This window comes from Paroedura picta, chromosome 4 (assembly GCF_049243985.1).
Source record: "Paroedura picta isolate Pp20150507F chromosome 4, Ppicta_v3.0, whole genome shotgun sequence".
Classification (NCBI taxonomy): Eukaryota; Metazoa; Chordata; class Lepidosauria; order Squamata; family Gekkonidae; genus Paroedura; species Paroedura picta.
This window is the reverse complement of record NC_135372.1, coordinates 89,505,609-89,525,368: the sequence shown is the minus strand read 5'-3', so window position 1 is coordinate 89,525,368 and position 19,760 is coordinate 89,505,609. Positions and strand designations below refer to the sequence as shown.

The following is a 19,760-nucleotide window of genomic DNA, read 5'->3' as shown; positions in this document are numbered from 1 at the left end:
CTGGCTGCAGCCCCTCTGTTTAAAGTCACCAAGCACAAGCCCGTTTGCTGGTTTATTTTCACTTTATTTTCACACTGTTTTCGGCCGAAAATCGTGCCCGTGAGGGGGGGGATTTTTTTTTTCACTCGGGGGGAGCGTGGCAATGATGAAACGGCAGCTCAAACACCACCTGCTAGCTGGATGGGTCTCAATGCATATTCGTTGCAACGGGTGTGTGTTTTTTGTTTTTTTTAAAACTTCCTTAAAGGGAAAGGGGCTGTTTGGGAGCATGATAACGGCCGCCCATTGGCTGCTTGACGGCCAGGGGCTTGACACAGCTTAGCAATAGCGCTTCCTGGCTAGCGATTTTTGCAGAGACTGGAACCCTGTGGGAAACGATAGAAACGCAACTGGATTCCACTACAAAGGCAGGTATGCGTTACGCAGAATTCCACTATTTAAAATGGCGATTTTTCATTCAGCAAACAATTTGCTACATGGATCCTGGTGCGGAATGGCCCTGATAGATGCTCAACTCTGTAAAAGCCCCAAGTACAAAACCACCTTTACTTTGGCCAATCTCCCTTGTCCTGTTTGTGAACTTAAAAAAAATAAACAGAAGCCAAGGCAGGTATTCTGTAAGGCTATACAGGGGGATTGAATGGGTATATATAGTACAAATGGCATTTGCCCAAACAACTGTAAATGGCACATATCACAAGTTTAACAAACTGGTTGAGCATCCTTCAATCCATACATATATTTTAGGATAACACAGTCATTGAGGATCCTTCTGCACACTGAATTTTTCACTGTGCAATTATAGAAATGAACTTCACTTCCAAAACAAGTGTCTATTGTACTTGCATGCATAAATCTGGTGCCCAGTGCCCTGCTCTCACAGACCCCATGTGGATCTACTGAAGTCAACATGCTTTTCATACATAAATCCAGCCTTGGGATGACAATTGAAATACAAGTAAATCAACTAACCAAAATTCACTTTGATGCTGAACTCAGAGTAGTAGTCTCCAATGTGAGACATTCAAATGTAGACACATAAAGATGCCTCATTAACATGAAAAGGGGCAGATATGGCTTTGAAATGAGTACCTTCTTCCCTCAATTAAGATAGGGAGCCCCCCAATCTCACTCACCAGTCTCCTGAAGAATTGCATACAGTAAATGAATAAGACACAGTGGCAATCAAGAACTTTTTGAATAACCCAGAGCAAAAGAATGATCTTAGGTTCTGGAGGGAGGGGGAGGTTGTCTGCAGAGTTCTTCCACCCCACCCTCTTAATCTAGTGCCCGTTGTTGTCCTGAATGCAATGGGCTTGGCCCCTAGTATAAGAATAACAAGCTAACTTAAGGCCAAATTAGATGTTCTGGTGGCATTACCTTGTGTGACCTTGCAAATCATGTTGATTTTTCTCTAAAGGGAGTGAGGGAATATTTAAAGTGCAGGGCGAGTGGAGAAGAGGAAGCACTAAATTTACCAACCCGCGCTCTACTCTGTGGCACTGCTTTTCCCCAGCCATTTTTCTCCTGGTGGGGGTTACTTCCAGTTTCAGCACTGTGCCAGCAGAAAAACTGTATCCATTTTCTCTTGAGAGGAAGGCCACCTTCACCAGCATCTGGACAAACCCAATCCCTGCTTCACAGAAACGTGTCACAGCACTCAGTATAACATATGGGTCACATACCTTCAAAATGTAGAGCCTGTCCTTAGTCTTTAGCTTAGTTTCAAAGAAACAAACTATACCACTGGCACACAGGTATCATTATATCTACTGATGCAGAAGTAGACTCCACTTGAGTTCAATGGAACTTAGTAAGTATATAAAGGATTGTACTTTAGCCAGAGAGAAAAGAAGCATTTAAGCAGAAGGATGGTAATTCTCAGCTGGAAAAAGACGTGACACATGAGATGGCTTCAAAATTGACACAGCTTTATTTTTTACCTCCACACTAGAGGGTTGACAATGCATGAGAATGGTAGCTCGACCTAACAGTCCACCGACTATATGTCCCAACTGAATCCAGGGGTGGCCTGGGGGTCTGGCGCAATTCCCATTGGGGAATGTGGATCCCCTTGCCTGCTGGATTGTGCTATCATGGGAGGCAGCTTGTATGGGGAGCCAAAGGGTACAAACCTCTTTGACTGACCCCAGGCCGAATGAGCCCCACATGCCTTCCCAGCCAGGTTGGCCCGCACTCATTTGATACCACCTCTTACAGAGGCCCTATGCTCCAGGGATTCTGGTATGCAATCAGATGAATGATAACACACAAACCCAATGCAAGCAACATTAACCGAATATTATAATAAGTAACAGGGTGGGTGGGAGGCTGCTTCAGTGGCATTCAGCAAAGTCGTCAGGGCCCTCAAATGTGGAGCCTTATACAGGCACTGGGGAACCCACCTCCTGCCCACTATGACGCATGCTGCCACCACACAGCATGCACCGCCGGAGGAGCCACTGGGACAGACACATCCCATTCCAGCCTGCCTTCCCCTTCTTCAACAGACTGCCATAGTAAGTTGCAGCTGTCTATTCTCTCAATGCCTTACTCTCTTCTTGTCACAACCTTTTTTCCCTCTATGGAAGGAAAGCTTCAGCTTTTAAGTACGGCTAGTGACTTTATAAGAGCCTCTTGTGGCACAGAGTGGTAAGGCAGCAGTCATGCTGTCTGAAGCTGTCTGCCCATGAGGCTGGGAGTTCAATCCCAGCAGCCGGCTCAAGGTTGACTCAACCTTCCATCCTTCTGAGGTCGGTAAAATGAGTACTCAGCTTGCTGGGGGGTAAATGGTAATGACTGGGGAAGGCACTGGCAAACCACCCTGTATTGAGTCTGCCATGAAAACGCTAGAGGGCGTCACCCCAAGAGTCAGACATGACTCGGTGCTTGCACAGGGGATACCTTTACTTTTACCTTTAGTGACTTTATGGGGAGAGAAGGCAGCACAGTGCAGCCAGATCTTGTCAAATCTTGGAATCTAAGCAAGGTCAGTTCCTGGAAGGGAGACCACCAAAGAAGACTCTGCAAAGGAAAGCAATGGCAAATGACCTCAGCTTCTAATTTGCTTTGAAAACCTCAGAGAATTGAGGCCGAGCATCAGCAGGGCCTGAGAAAGTTGCTTTGCAAATGAAGATTGTACATGTCCGCATCACAGCAGAAGTCTAGTGGAGAAAAAGCTGCCGATACCCAACAGTAATTTTATGCCAGGACAAGCGTCTAATATTCAAATGTGAACATTTTTCTAATCGCCTTTGAATCTTAGATTCTTCATTTCTAAACTGAAGTCCAGGATACTTGGGGTTTCATTCCAGTTCTTGAACTCTGTGTTCTGTGCATTGAACATGTGCAGTGGCTAATGCAGCTGAGCCCTGGAATCTGAATTTTGGAATCCTGAATTTGGCTGTGGAAGTCAGGGAAAGGACAAATACAGGCAAGGAAAGTTCTATTTCCCAGGTGTGAGATGAGTTCCTATCTGGCTACCCCATTCACAGGTGGCAGCTCTTGCCTATCATTGGGGGGGAGAAGTCCCTGCCAGACTCACATCCTCAAGCAACTTTCTCAGGCCCTGCTGATGCTCGGCCTCAATTCTCTGAGGCTGCTCAGGCGGAAAATTCCCTTCAGCCCCCCCTTCCCCTGCTTTCCCTTATTATTCTAGGCAGAGGCACTTCCGTAGTCCAGTAAAGACTCAACACCCACAGGGGGGAGGGGGTGGCTTGGCCAAAGGCCAGCTTGCATGAGCCAGGGTCAGCTTCTTCAGCCTCCGCATCCAGGAAGAAACCTGCCCTCTAACTCCTGTGCCCCACAGCCAAGCAGAACAGAACCTCCTGGGCAGACTGCAGAGTATGCACCAATGACACACCCATCTCCTTGCCCTCACTCCTGAAAATCTCACACACACACAAAGATGCTACAAGCCCCCAAGCAGCCAGAAAAGCTGCCCTGGAGTCAGGAGCTTCTGGCAGGGGCTGCCATGCAAACAAAGGCAGCGGCAAATCTAAGGACAAAACAGAATGTCCTTAAAACCAGCAAGTGAGAGTGTCTGGCACTGAGTTGGGCTAGGGTGTGGGGAAGTACACCCCAGAGAAAATACCACACACACACAGACAGACTTTGGGCCCCGTCAGAGCAGCAAAGGGAATTTGTGAATGGATTTCAGCACTACTGGAAAGGCAGCTGTCCTAATAGCCCAGCCACCATATTCTCTCTCTCTCTCTCTCCCCCCCCCCCCTTAGAACCCTCTTTCCAGTGCACAGCTCTACCTGACGGCTCTCCAGAGAGTCAAGGCTCCCAGTGTTATAAAGGGTGTGCTTTCTACCCCATAACATCTGAGCTCTGGTCCTCCTGTGGGTAGTCTGTAGGGAAGCTGTAACAGGCTGGAATCCAGACTCTGGAAACAGTAGATCAGAGCTGTTTTTTCAAGTTCAGCACTTCTCCATCTCCTAATGTCTGCATGTGGTATTGAGATGGCCCCATTTGCAAAGGCCTCCAACTCAGAACTGTGGGACAGGGATGAGATCCTACAATCTCCAAATAAGCTGCGAGTGCTTAAGACTTGTAACATTTTCCCTCACCATATACAGGGCTCTGGAAATGTATTTTAGGACACTTTTATCCTGTCCATCCTCGAAAGAGCTCAAGTCAGTGAACATTACTTGCCCTCCATTTTAACCTCAATGCAACAGCACTATGAGAATGGCTATTCCAGGGGTGGCCAAACTGTGGTTCTCCAGATGTCCGTGGACTACAATTCCTATGAATTGTAATGGAAATGGCAATTCCCATGCTGGCAGGGGCTCGTGGGAATTGTAGTCCATGGACACCTGGAGAGCCACAGTTTGGCCACCCCTGGGCTAGATTAATAGAGTGAATGGCCCAACTGCATCAAGATTCATGGCAGAGTGGGAATTGGAACCTCGGTCTCCCACATTCCAGTTTAACAACCACACTTCACAGCTTGTCAGCTAGGCATCAGACCCCCCCCCCCCCCCGCAATCCTTACTCCAAGCTTTTTGTATTTTATGCACAGCTAGATATAGGAGGATTCTTTGAAAGTAATCACTAAATTATGGGAAGGCATGAAACACAATGTTCCAGAATTAATACCCACCTACTGTGACAACCTCCAAATTTCTTCCAGGTTCTTCATTTTGGATTGCTCTAACACAGACTTTCTCAACAAGAGTTTTGTGAAAACCTGGGGTTTCTTGATGGCCCTGGAAGGGTCTCTCTGATTTAGGGAGAAGTGAATTCATTAAAAAAATGTATTGTGATATGACCATATATATTTATGTCAACCCCCGCCCCCCCCCCCCCCGCAATGGCCAATGATGGGGCTGGAAAGGGGGCAAGAACTTTAAAATCCTGTCTGGCTGAGGCTCATTGCACATGGTAGAGACCGAAGTGCAGAGAGGTAAGGACTCTCATTTTAACTTAACTACATGGGGGGTGGGGTGGCAGGGGATGATGGAGTGACAAATGCCTGTCCCAGCCCTGTTCCTAGCCCAGCGGAGTGAGCCACTGGGCGTTTCTGGTGATTGGGGGTATGATGTCACACCCGATGGGAGTGTCTGGGTGATGTCACTTCTTGTAACATGTGACTTCCGGAAGTGTAGCAGGGAAGTGTAGCCTGCTGGCATCACTTCCAGGGCTTCTTGAAGCCTGAAGAATGTTTTAGGGGGTTTCTCAATGGTGAAAAGATCGAGAAAGGCTACTCTAACATACTTTGTCTACAAAGTGTACAAACCCAGCTGTACTCTGGATATATGCTTTGAATATACATAATAATCGCTGCAAAGTATACATAGTAATCGCTGCTCTCTGACTCCCCCCTTTGACTAATCACTGTAAAGTATACATAGTAATCGCTGCTCTTTGACCCCCTCAGTTTTGCCTTCTTGAAAGATGCATTGAAAGGAATTAATCCCAGTTCACTACTACCTAGGCTAATCCAGTTTTTCTCTCCATTTGATAATCCTTTGCCAGCTAGTACTCAGCTTATACAAGATGGTTTGACATCAGCACATGGATTTCACCCTCCAGGACAAGAATATATAGAAGAAGAAGAGTTGGTTTTTATATGCTGCTTTTCACTACCCCAAGTTGCTGTGTACATAGCAGAGACTAGAAATGGGGATCCTAGAGCTATCATCGGATTGCTATTGGCTGGCACGCTTCGGACATCGCCACCATTTCTGGGATTGCACTCTCTCCCACGTCCTTAATTGAGTGTGGAGGGGGTGGCCAGAAGGGTGCCCAGTCTATCTTTACACCCTTCACTTCCCAGCAGAATGAGCTATTGAACCCAAAGGGGTATGCCTGCTGTGGGGGAACCATGTGGTCATCCCCACAAAACTGAAGCTCTAGGTGCTGCAGGTCCTGCACAAATGCTACCTGGGCATTGTGCACATGAAGGTGCTAGTGCACAGCTACATCTGGTGGCCAGGCATGGACAAGGAAATAAAGGACTGGGTTACATGCTGTCAGACATGCCAGGCAAGTAGACCTGAGATGCCTCAAGTTCCAATGCAGCCCTGGGAAACTATGGTCATCATGGTCAAGACTCCATATTGATTTTGCAGGACCCTTCCAGGGCCAGACATTTTTCATAATTGTGGGATCATACTCCAAATGGTTGGAGGTGGTGCCAGTCTCCACAATATCCTTGAAGGTCATCATCAAGGCCCTCAAAAAGCTCGTTGCAACCCATGGGCTGCCAGACACCATCATGTAAGACAAAGGGGCCCAGTGCACCTCATTAAAATTCTGAGAGTTCATGGACTCTCACCTGACTGGGCAAATCACGTCAGTGCCCTTTTACTCATCCATCAACAGCCTGGCTGAAAGGATGATCTGGGCTAGAAAGAAGGCATTAGCCAGAATCATCCAGGGTGACTAGTCACAGAGGCTTGAAGATTTCCTGCTCTGGCAACATGTCACTCTCAGCTTTGTGATGGGGTGGAGCCCTGCGGAGCTACTGGCTGGCTCCAACCCTGGGCTGGATCTACTCCAATCTCACCTTGGATCAGCTGCCACACCAGGTGGAAGTCATGGCACACCACTCCTTTGTCCCAGAGGACCTGGTCTACATTCACAACTTTGTGAATGGCCTTAACTGGGCAACACCAACTCTATGATTCTATGATTCTATGATTCTATGAAAGAAAGAAAGAGGCAACCTTCTCCCTCCAGTAGCAGAAATGCTACAGATAATCCAATGGCTAAGTGACTTGGGCATAGACCATATAGAGAAATGTTGCTGGAACATAGATCCCTGCAAACCTATTGATCAGTTCCACTGTGCAGATGCTATCACCAGGTGAGAGGCGAATGACACAGAAGAGTTTGCTCACTGTTTTGTGCCCAGCTTAGTCTTGATCTCCCAAGTGCTGTGAAGCTGAAGTATTTTTCCATTTCATTAGACTGATGCAGACCATGTTGCTTTGGGTAAAGGTAAATAGCCCAAGTCTTGGCACCTCCGGGCACTAGAGGTGGCTGGCCGTTGTAAATATAAATCCAAACAGCAGTGTTCCCCATCAGCAATTTTTGAGGGGAAGTTGAAAACAAACAGCTCACTTTTCTTCTACGCCACAGTATAGAATTTCATTTGCCATCCAAGCCAAACAGTCACTACAATCTTGCTACTTAGAATCATAGAATCATAGAGTTGGAAGGGGCCATACAGGCCATCTAGTCCAACCCCCTGCTCAACACAGGATCAGCCCTAAGCATCCTAAAGCATCCAAGAACAGTGTGTATCCAACCTTTGCTTGAAGACTGCCAGTGAGGGGGAGCTCACCGCCTCCTTAGGCAGCCTATTCCACTGCTGAACTACTCTGACTGTGAAAAAATGTTTCCTGATATCTAGCCTATATCATTGTACTTGAAGTTTAAACCCATTACTGCGTGTCCTCTCCTCTGCAGCCAACGGAAACAGCATCCTGCCCTCCTCCAACTGACAACCTTTCAAATACTTAAAGAGGGCTATTATGTCCCCTCTCAATCTCCTTTTCTCCAGGCTGAACATTCCCAAGTCCCTCAACCTAACTTCATAGGGCTTGGTCCCTTGGCCCCAGATCATCTTCGTCGGTCTCCTCTGTACCCTTTCAATTTTATCTACGACCTTCTTGAAGTGAGGCCTCCAGAACTGCACACAGTACTCCAAGTGTGGTCTGACCAGTGCCGCATACAATGGGACAATGACATCTTGTGATTTTGATGTGATGCCCCTGTTGATACAGCCCAAAATGGCATTTGCCTTTCTTACCACTGCATCACACTGCCTGCTCATGTTTCGTTTACAATCCACAAGTACCCCAAGGTCTCGTTCACACACAGTGTAACCTAGAAGCGTATCCCCCATCCTGTAGGCATGCTTTTCATTTTTCTGATCCAGATGCAGAACTTTACACTTATCTTTATTAAATTGCACCTTGTTCTCATTTGCCCATTTTTCCATTGTGTTCAGATCTCGTTGAACTCTGTCTCTATCTTCCGGAGTATTTGCCAGTCCTCCCAATTTGGTGTCATCTGCAAACTTGATGAGTAGTCCCTCCACCCCCTCATCTAGATCATTAATAAATATGTTATCTTGTATTAACAGTCACACTACCCATTCTCTCCTGGTTTTATGACTGTTGAGATTATTTCTTTGCTTGATACAACTGCCCACTCAAAACAAATAGAGGTATTGGTACCTGTTTCAAAACACATGTTCAAAGATGGGGAATGGGACATGGCTAATATAGCTAAAATTACATTGAAAAAACTCAGCCCCAAATTATTCACTAGCACAACACTCTGTTGTCATCTTGCTCTGTGTTGTCCATACTTACAAAGAGGACACAGAGTTCTTTCCCACAAGTGTTCTGCTTTATGTCACATGAAAATATCAGGACAGAGAAGTCCCAAAAGAGCCCAGGAGAAATTCTTATCTGGGGGATAGTCCCAGTCATGCAACCATACCTGGACCAACATTCCCTTGAGGAAAGAGAACTAGCAAAGAGGGTGAAGTAAACATCAGTAGTGGAACATACAGCAAGGAAGGGGGTGAAGAACAAATTATGATGTTCCTTTGAACCCCACCACCACCCTTGTATGTCTCTTCCTGGCAATCTTTGTGGCTGTCCAACCAGGACATCCTGTGCCAGGCTGTGTTTGTTTATTTAGGCATGGATCACAGGGACCGTTTATGCACTGGAGGTTTCATGCCGGGCTGCAGGCTGGAGTTTTAGTCATGGCAGGTTGCCCCACCTTTTCCTGCACCCACATGGGGGAGCATTTGGCCTGGTGCACCTCATCCACCCCCTATCTGTGCTCCTGATAGGGGGGTGGGGCGGTAAATTTCCCAGTGCATAAATGGTCAGCAAGATAATTGACAGGAGATCTAGTAGGAAACTGTCCCACAGTAATCATTAAAATGTCCCAAAAGAAGGATTTTGGGGAGCTGATACATTCTTTCTCGGACACACAGAGAGAAGCTGTTGGCTGTTGAGATGCTATTCCTGCTTTGGGTTAGGAGATTAATGCGTGGTGGGTTTATGCAGCTATTTCAATTATGTCCAAGCAGCTCAACAAGGGGATTAGCTCCTTCTCTGTCATCAGAAAGTTCCAGGTGGCTGTCACAGTGACCTAGACACCATATAGTGTCTAGGCCCCAACCTGGTGGAATGAGCTCACAGAAATGCTAAGGGCCCTGATGGAGCTCTCAGGGTTCTGCAGGGCCTGCAAGATGGAGCTCTTCCACCAGGCATTTGGTTGAGGCCAGGGCGATGACCAGAGTTGTCATTCTGTGGATCCCACCCCACTATTTGTATCAATCCAGCCCCCTGGCTTAATAGGGGCATCTATTCAGGCCCCTGGCTGGAACAGTTATTGGCTCCTTAAGAGGTGTTTAGGAATTATTATGCCGCTACCTACTTTCCCTATTTCCATTTTTATTTTACTATTTAAGGGGTTTTATGGGCTTTTAATTGTATTTCTTATCATTTTTATTGTGAACTGTCATGAGTGGTGGTATAAAAATCTAATTATAAATAAAATAGTCTGTGGGGACCAGTCCAGAGTTTCATCACTGAGTGAAATAGGTAAAGACTGAGAGTTATTTCTGATTTAGTCTCCTCTTTTCCTGCCCTTACAGTATCTACAAGCATCCTTGTTCCCCCCCCCCCCCAAATAACACCTGGCTCCCAGGACTGGTTAAATATTGACTCAGAACAGATTTGTCACTCCAAGGCTATGCTGGACCTCACTTCTATGTCCCACAATGACACCTCCAAACAACATGATGGGGAGCCAGAGAGCTGGAAGCCAGCATAAACCAAGATCAGGGGAAGAAGAAAGCAAGTGTCCAAGACAGTATACATTAGGCATTCAAGAAGCAGTGAAAACTGCAAAAATAGCAGTACTTTGTGTGTTTGTGCATATGCACAATATGCACACATTCGTAGACCTGTTGGGATGCTCCCTAAAGCAGTGAGTAAAGTTGAAAGCAGTCAGTTGCCAGCCAAGCATAATGGCACCAAGCCATTATGGCCTGCAACACTACTGAGACCAACAGGTGTTAGGATAATGGCTAATCTGCTTCCCAAGCACAACTACATGGGCATGAAAAACAATGTAGCATCAACAAAGGCAGCATCCTGCACATATGACCCCTGGATTCAAAAAGTGTATGGAAAAATGATCTGGAGATGAATATATAAAAGCCTGAATGCTGTTATGCCACATGCAAAAGAAGCAAACATGTGCTCTCATCAATATGAAAAAGTAAGCAAGGATGCAAGTGTTCTGAACTTGCATACATGAAGCTGCTCCAGACAATGTGAAGGAAAAGCATCAAAGCAGGCCGCAACAGGAAGTCTGCCTGTGAAATGCTGGAGGGAAGAGTAGTGCTCTTTAGTCATGTGCAAGGGAGTCTATGTATGCTGCTGTCTATACATTCTAGACATGTTGTAGCTATCCATGCTTCCCCTTCCCCCATGCGTCCCAGGCCTGAAGCTGGCACGGTGCCCCCTGGCTGGGGTGCAGACTATTTCAGGCACCTCCTGGGAATCTCGCTTTCAGTGGAAGGAGAAATCACAAACACAAAATAGCAGTGTGGTTGAACCAGGCTGTTTTTTTTCTCTACCTGATGGATTCTGTGTGTTTCCCCAGCAGTGTTTGGTAACCTTGCAACACTTTACCAGGGGGAGGGGAATTATATTTCTTCTACTTCTGGTGAAGTTTGCATAGGAATGGTGTATATTTCCTCTCTGTTCCAAGCACTTTTGCAAGACAGGAAAGAGCCGTGGACTGACAGAGGCAGCACCGCATGATGCAGAGTCCAAGACAAATGCAAACAAACTCATAACCTCCCCCTCCTCCACCGTCACTAGTTGCCTTGGTCCTTGGCATGCTCCAGTTCTCAGGCCCATCTACTGCAGGTTCATGTGTATCAAACGATATCAATCTGATCTCATCAGTCCCCCAAGGTAGCAGCAATATGCTACTGGTGCAACAATGTACTTGCATGGCAAGTCAAGTGAAATTTCCTTTGCTCTTCAGCTCCGCTCCTTCCACCGCCATCATGTGACTTCAGTTACTACCCATCAGTTAGTGGTGCCAGGACATTTCCCCTCCCTGCTTCCTTCTGTGGCAGGCCCAACAGGGCAGGCACAAGCAGCTGGGCAAGGTGGTCAACATAGAAACCCACATGCAACACAGGCTGCATCCAGGAACTGCTCCGCCTCTGCTGAAGACCATTCAGCCTCCCTCACGCCCAAGAGGCAGCATCCGGCATATTCCAACTCAAACTGGCCATGACAGGGTCCCCAGGGGAACCCCGTAGACTTACCAGCAACCCCTCACTGCATTTTTCTGCCATGGTTGGGGGCTGTGATGTGGGCACCCACCTGCCCGCCGTCCTGTCTTGCTGGTTACGCTTCCCAGGCAACACGGAGCCCTCAGACGACAGCACAATTAGATCAAGAAAACAGCAGGCTGTAGAAAAGAGAAACGGCCCAGGTCAGAGAACGGGGAGGAGGACAAACAGGAGGTATGCTTCCTGTACCCTAAACCTCCAGCAGCCAGAAGACGTCCCATCAAGTGGGTTCTCTTCTAATACTGGAGCACCCACAAACCTCTTTTTTATCTTTAGTAATTGGACTGTTGACATTAAAGAGATACCCAAAGATGGTAAAACGACAGAGGATGGAAGGAATCCCAGAATTGGGGGTGAACATGCTCCCTATCTGCCCCCTCATTTCCAGTCCATTCAGGCCACTGTCCCTTTCAAAGCGGGAAGCGGCTGCAAGTATTACACATGGCTGGAAAAGAGCATAGCCAGTGCTCCGGGCAGAGGAAGTCTTCAGGGCACTGAGCACGCAGAGGGGCACAGCTGCCACCAAGGACACAGATGGGAGGCAATTGCCTTCCGCCCTGGTGCACCTAGTCACGTTCTGGGTTGGCTTGGCCATTGTGCCAGAGACCAGGTGGTCCTGCCAAGCAGGGAAAAGGGGAAGGGAAATTGTCCACCCACTCCCTGGTACAATGTGGAGCATGAGGGGAAAGCAGCTCCCCATTCAGCTACCAAGTGTATGTTCATCTGTGTGTACGTGTGTATAGCTAGGGTAACCTAGACTTTTTACCATTGAGAAACCCCTGAAACATTCTTCAGGCTTTGAGAAACCTCAGAAGTGGCACGATTGTGCAGAATATGGTTGGGAAGCATAGCTATGTACATGCCCCTCCCTTCCCACTCCCTCCAGGCCCATCATTGATCTGGGGGGTTGACATGAATAAATATGGTCATAGCACCTGATAAATATTTCAATATATATTCACTCCCATCCATTTGGGAAACCCTCACAGGGCCGTCAAGATACTCCCGGGATTCGAAAGCATGACCTAGAGCAACATTCTGTCCATGGTGGGAAAGGGCATTGCCCAAAATGCCTGTAAGCAACATTTAAGTATAGTCATGATGTAGTATTGCATGTAGGAGGGGGCATGAGGTGATGTCTTTACCCTGCTGCACATGGGAGCTGGGTGGAGTAGGGAAGGGCGGGAGGAGGGAAGTTTCAAGGGCCTGAGTGGCTAAGATAAGGAGCTGAGCATTCATTCACTCACAGTCTCACACCCTGAGATCTCAGATCTGGGGAACTTTGCAGGATGGTGCTACTGCAAAGAAGGTAATGGGATGTGTGTGTGAGGGACTGAGGCAGCCCTAGAACTTCAATCCATCTCTCAACCCCAGCAGGGGCTCCAAGTACCAGCTTCATGTTATTTGGGGGAAGCTACTTTATCTTCTTCCCACACAATTGAAGGGAGACCCTTGTTAAGGTTATGTAACTCTGCCAAGGTCATGGCTTTTAGGAGGAGAGAGCCCCAAGAGACGTCCTACCCCACTCCAACAAAGGCCTACTCAAGTACCCCATTCCTCCTCCACCATGTACTGGGGGTGGGGGAACAGCAGCCCTATCTTGCCTTCTAAGGGGCTGACTTGTCTGCCCCAGGAATTTCTGGCCACAAGGAGATCAAGTTTTACATAATCCTAGACTCCTCCTCCTTCCTGGAACATGACTTGCATGTAGAATTTTTTACCATTGAGAAACCCCTGAAACATTCTTTCATTTTCATTTCATTGATTCCCCATAAATTCCTATGCTTAATAGCCTGGAGCCAAATAGAAACTTTAAGGATGCTGTATCCCCAATCAACAAGGGAGTGGCTGAGATTTTCTGTGATCAGAAATTGGCAGAGTCCTCATGACCCTGAATATTTCTCCAAGGGACCATCACAGCAACTGCCAAGTGGCCCGTACTATAGGAAACAGTAGGGACCCTTTACAGACCGGTACCGGTCCGTGGATCAGTCGGTACCGGGCCGCGGCTCCTCCTCCCCAGCTGCTGCCTCGGGGGCTGCCCTGCCACTCTGCCACCAGCTCACCGTTGGTGCTCTCCAGTGGCTGCCATGGCTGGAGCTGCCCCTTGGCGTGGCACTGCGCAACTGCTGCTGGCAGCGCCCCCAGTGGGTGGTGGGAAGTCAGGGGTGCCGGCAGGAAAGCAAGTGGAGCAGGGGCTCAGGCGGTGGTGATGTCCCTCAGCAAAAGACTACCCCCCCTGGACCTTAGTAAAATTGTCAAGCGTTGACCAGTCCCCGGTGATAGAAGGTTGGGGACCACTGCTTTACAGAGGTCATTGCCATGCCTTTCCTATTGCTAGGATAAAAGTAGCCCCTCTGTAAGACATGAGGCATATTTGTTCCCTGGACACATCAAAGAGAAGCCCCTGAACAGATCAAGGCCAAAAAAATAGAATAAAGAGACCATCAATAGACCAGCCATTCTCATCCGCCTCACTCACTTTCAGGATCCTGTTATTGCGGATTAGTTACCCAAAGTTCATTATACTCCTAAGATTGTGGGGGAAATGACTATTGCCCAGTATTCTGAAGCATGCTGCTCGTAACATCTACATGCAATTGTAGAGTATTCAAAGCACTGAACATGAATGATGTTATCAAACATTTATCACAGCCCTGTAAGCCAGACCTATATTTTAGACTAGGAAGGGTATGAGTGTGCTGTGTCTGTGCAAGCACACAAACACAAAGCTGTTAATCTAAGCCTGTCTAATAAGACTAAAGCAAAAAGGAGAGCTGAATGAAGGGCTTTCTCCACGGTCATGAACCACAGCAAGAAGCAGCATTAGGGCACCCTGAAGACCAACACTGTGACATAAAGTTGCACAGTCTAGGCTCCATCTCACAAAAGACACTAGTCTGCAAAAGTAATCTGTCCCACAAGATTCTTTTTGGATTTCCTACAACAAACTTGGGATGCTCAAATACCTGCTGGTTCAGCTTACTTACTATTCACAGGATGCAGACAGAGACCTGACTTTTCAACTACCAACTTGATAGATTTGTTTGGCCGTGTTTGGCGGGTTGTTTCACTGAATTCCTTACTAACTAAGCAGTGCAATGCAAATGGCTTTTCACACATGCACCTTCATGCACAGCCTGGTTGATTTCTACTGTCTACCCCCACCTCCTTCTTTGCCATGTTAGTGCTCTGTTGAGAAGGCAATAATTTAAATTGACAAATCATTCACTAAATCACGAACAAATCACATAAGTCAGCCATCAATTAATGCTGAGTTTCAGTAAAATCCTACCCTTTGATGGAGCTAATGACTGCCAATGAGTTTGAATCAGCAGTGCCTATGCACATGTGCAGTTTTGGGAAAACCTGATACAAACAGGTCCATACATGGTACAAACTGAATGGACTGAGTGACCTGCTTAAATTTGATCACCGCCTTTGAATATGGGTAGTCTGACAACCAAATATGTTTGTGGTAAAATTCACAGCATTCTTGCAACAAACTAACACACCTGGCCTTCAGAAATGGTCCCTGCACTATATTAGCTGTTATTATGCTAATCTAAATTATGCTAATCTAAATTCACGATCACACAATCACTCCAGAGTAACACAAAACACATATGTTGTGACCTGTTCATATAAGAGACTGGGAAGGTTGGGAAGGAGTATCTGTAATGCTGCAGGGGTGAGTCCCATATGGAAGGAGCTACTTTGAGGAGAAAGACACAATAGGAAAAAGTATATCATCAGCATAAGCCCAGAAATTAAAACTGGGCATGGAATCCAGCGCCTTGAGAATTTTAGTCATCTTTAACAGCATTTGTGAATTCAAAGCAAGCCAGAAAGTACTTGGTAAAATCCCACCAGGCAGAAGGGAAAAATATGCAGACTTCCCTCCAGGCAGAAAGGAGAGTTCTGATGTCTCAAAACAAATATAAAGAGTCAACCAAAATGGGATCCTAGGTTAAATAACCCGCTTTCTATTTAACCTAGGATCCCGTTTTGGTTGACTCTTTATGTTTGATCCTTTATTTGGACTTTTACTTACAATACAGAGAGGACTACCACATTATCTTGCCTTGTGATTTCCTTTTTTTCTGAGCTCATATTGAGGAATCCATGGTTCTGTACTTGATCAAAACAAATAAGCACAATAGTCTAATTTAGATCCTTAATAATCAATCCTTAGCATAACAATCTGGAAAACGTTGACATAGCTGTATGGAGTTTTAAGTACAGAGTAAGGTTCTGGGTGTATACATTGCTAAGTGTGGGGATTTTTGCTGCTTGTATTTAAGGTAAAAGGTGAAGTCTATAGCATTTCTAACAGGAAACAGGCCCTGACACAAACAAGATGCAATGACAACTTCCCTGGACCCGCCGTAGCTCACCTCCCACTTCCAAAAAGGAGTTCAAAATGCATCCAACAAGTGCATCACCCCAGTCAAAATCCAAGGAGCTCAGCAGGCTGCAATCCAAGGAGCTCAGCAGGCTGCAATTGCTTCCCAGGGTCTTCTGTGCAGTTCCTGGTTCCTTGTTCTACAAAGAGAGACCTGGAAACCAATTTCAACCTTGTAAAAAATAAAAGCTCACTTCTCTTTACTCCATGAAAAGACAACTAAAGCAAATGCTTTTGCAGCAAAGTGAGTGGCCCAGGGAGGTAGGTGGCCATGCAGCACAACAAGGAATCTTCTGAGGCCAGAGAAGAGGTTGTGCAACCAGGAGGACACGAAGGGGAGGCAGGAACAGAGGCCCTTTCTGCACCAGTGTACTCTGTATGAGCCGGGACATGAAAGAGACTCTGAAGGTATAATGGGATACCACATCCAACCCCGCCCCTCGGCTGAAGTGATCCACCCCCTCTCTAGACAGAGACCGGAATGATGTCTCCCTTTTCATTCTCAAGCAGCGCTTGTCCTGCCAACAAACTCCTAGTGAATTGGGATGCAGAAAAGTGTTCTGCTCTGCCATGCCAAAAACAAGGAAGCGCAATAAGAATCCCACTAAAAGAGCTGGGTACATCTCACAAAGGGACCTGAGGGAACGATGCCCAGGGATGGCACTGTGTCTCAGAGCCACTTGTCATACGCTCTCTCTCTCTCTCTCGAGTGGAATGCCCACCTTCTCCATGTGACAGAGCAATAAGGAACCCCCCCGCACCCTCCCTGTTGGCACAGTGCAGGGAGCTCCGCTGCCAACAGTCTCTCAGCCAATTGAATAGGCTTTGGCAGCCACACATCAAAATTGTAAGGGGATCAGAAGTCCTGCGGGGAAAGCCAGTAAAGTTACCTCAGGAGAGTGTGTGATGACTCTGAGAAGGGCGCCAAGGCTGTTAAGCAGGGGTGGGAATATATTGCACCTTGAAAAATCCAGGCCCCTGCTTTGCCAAAGCGTTACATTAGCAGGAGGCAGATCTTCAGCTATGCTGCTTGCTACTGAATCACCACCCCAAGCTAGCACAATGCAAGGAATGCTGCCCTAGGCTCAGTCTTTCTGGTCCTTCAAGCAGCTGAGCTCAGAACCCAAGAAACTGAGAAGTATTGTGGCAGATTCCATATCCCAGCCATGCAAATGGGCTGCTGATGAAACACATTTCTGCAGGATGTTTGTATACAATAGGCAATCTCTGCTGGTCTGGGCCTGACCCTTTCAAAATGGGTTGTCTCTGGGGACTCAATCCAACCACCTTCATCCCAGCTTATGTCTGTGGCCTGGCTTTTCCCCCTCCTGACCTTGAAAATAAAACTCTACCATATTCAATTTAGAGATATCTTCCTTTGTTGGAGCAAAAACAATAGAGTCCCGTGGCAAGGAAACTCCACCCTTACCTCTTCTTACACACATGTACACGTTCACATATGCCACTTCATGCATCTAATAAAATGGGCTCTGCCACATGGAAATTTAAAAGATAACAAATATAATCTTTAAAGTGACCAAAGATGTTGTCTCAACATTTGGAAGAAGACTACTGGTGAACAGAATGCAGCTGGTCCAGTTCACTCTTCCTTTGCAATCCAGGGATCATCTCCCCTGAATCTGGAGTGCTATGCCCCTGGGCATGCACATTAGTGAATCCACGACTTTGAACATGATTTCATGTTGGGCATGACTGTATGGCAAGATACCAGCTCCTGCAGGTGAAGACGTCCGCAGCCACCCAGCCTGTTGCATACTATTTATTTCTCCCAGGGACTGATTTGTTCATAGCCCTGGCCAGGTCCCAGGCATTGCAAGTCCCACCTGCCACTGTGAACATGCCCAGAATGTGGATACGCAATCTAACCTCCACTGCCCCTCTCTTCCCTGCCCCAGGCCAGCGTTATAATGAAGCACTACGCTTGGACTACTGAATTGGGCAAAAGAAATGTGAACTTATTCCCAGCTATAGAAGCAGGAGCCGATTCCTTGTCCCATCTCACTGAAGGAGGGCTGGGAAGCTTAGAGAGAAGTGTGTTTACCTGACTGTGAACGACGATGACCTCGGGATCTGCATTTGGTGTGGACAGGATTGGGAGATGGGCCACAGCGCTCCCAAGAGGCCAGCCCCCACCCCGAGCCGCTACCCCAGTCTTCCGCCCAGCCCCCAACGGCGAAGGGAGCGGGGCAGCCCAGCCCCACGGATCACCTGTCCCGGAGAGGGGCGCGCCCCCTTTAAGCGCAGCCGCCTGGCCAGGCGGGGGGGGGGGGGAGTTACATCAGCCGCCACGTGGGAGCCGCTCCACGCTCCTCCCCTGCACATGCCGGGGTGGAAAATTACAGCGCGCGGACCCCTCGCCCCAGCCCCGGGAAGAGCCCGCGGCCGCCGCCTGCCTCGGGCCACAAGCCCCTCGGCGGCCCGCCTGCTCGCCCATCCCGCGGGGGGCTCCTCTCGGCGGCTGCTTGCTGGCCCGCCCTCGCTGACAGTCCCGGCCGGCCGCGCTGACAGATGCCGCCACAACGGGGAGGGGGGGGGCTGCCTGCAGCGCCTCCTCGGCCCTCGGTCCGCGCTCCCGGCCGCGGCTGCCCAGCCTCGCTCTTCGCCCCGAGCCGCTCGCGCCCCCGCCTCGGCCTCGCCGCCCACCCGCGTCGTCCTACCTGCTCCATGGTGACGGGGCCCTCCGTGCGGCCGCCTGCGGAGCCTCGCGTGTGCCTGGCGCGGGCGGCGTGCTGTCAATGTGGCTCGGCGTCGCCTACCGAGACAATTGCATCAGCCCTCGCCGCGCTGCCTCGCCGGGGCTCGGCTGGGCTGGGCTGGGCAGGGCTGGCAGCTCCAGGAGCGCTCCCGCCAAGGCTGGCCGCACGGCCGTGGGGGGCTTCGCTCCGGCACCACTCTCTGCCGCGGGCTCCTCCGGGGCGCCGACTTTAATGAAACTTTGGGCAGATCGGCGGGGAAAGCGGGCCCCTCCCGCCCGCCGGCCCCGCGTCGCCCCGCCCAGCCCCGCCGATCCCGCCCCCCGCGTTGATTGGGACGAGCCCGCCTCCCCGCCGGCCCCGCCCGGCCTCCGTCTCGCCCCGCCGTCCGGGCGCCCTGGGAAGGGGCTGCAGAGGCGGCGGCGGCGGCGGCGGCGGGGGAGGGCTTGTCCCCGGCAACTGTTGCCTCCCCGTGCCAGGGCGGGGGGACACGCGCCTCCCGGCCATGCCCGCACACGCCTGACCGCTGGGCCGCGGTAAGCGCGAGTGCAGAACAGACCCACCGGGACGGGGATGGGAGGGCTGGTGGGGGGTCGGGGGCTCGTGGACCTACAGAGCGATAGCTCCGGGCGGGCATCGAACCGTGAGCCAGGCGCAGCGCGCAGAGCCAGGAAACCGTGCACATTTCGTCGTAGGGACGTGCCTTGACTTTTGCGCGCCGTTTTGCCATTGCCTGCCGCGCAATCCAATCGGAACACGCTAAGAAACCGCAAAGCGCCCA

General features: G+C 49.0%; 1 protein-coding gene across 3 annotated transcripts in view; it reads right to left on the bottom strand.

The window, feature by feature from the left end:
* SLC6A9 (solute carrier family 6 member 9) overlaps window positions 1–19,280 on the bottom strand; it is a 64,629-nt gene extending 45,349 nt beyond the window's left edge. The window contains exons 1-3 of one of the 3 annotated variants that reach the window (XM_077334027.1): window positions 18,944–19,280; window positions 16,258–16,419; window positions 11,834–11,979 (exon numbers count right to left, since the gene is read on the bottom strand). In XM_077334027.1, coding sequence (XP_077190142.1) covers window positions 11,834–11,863 — 30 coding nt within the window. In that variant the 5' untranslated portion in view covers window positions 11,864–11,979; window positions 16,258–16,419; window positions 18,944–19,280. Of the gene's footprint in view, window positions 1–2,916; window positions 2,937–11,833; window positions 11,980–16,257; window positions 16,420–18,943 lie in introns of those variants that run through there. The other 2 variants (XM_077334028.1, XM_077334030.1) reach the window with 2 other exon arrangements.
* Window positions 19,281–19,760: the final 480 nt, after the last annotated feature.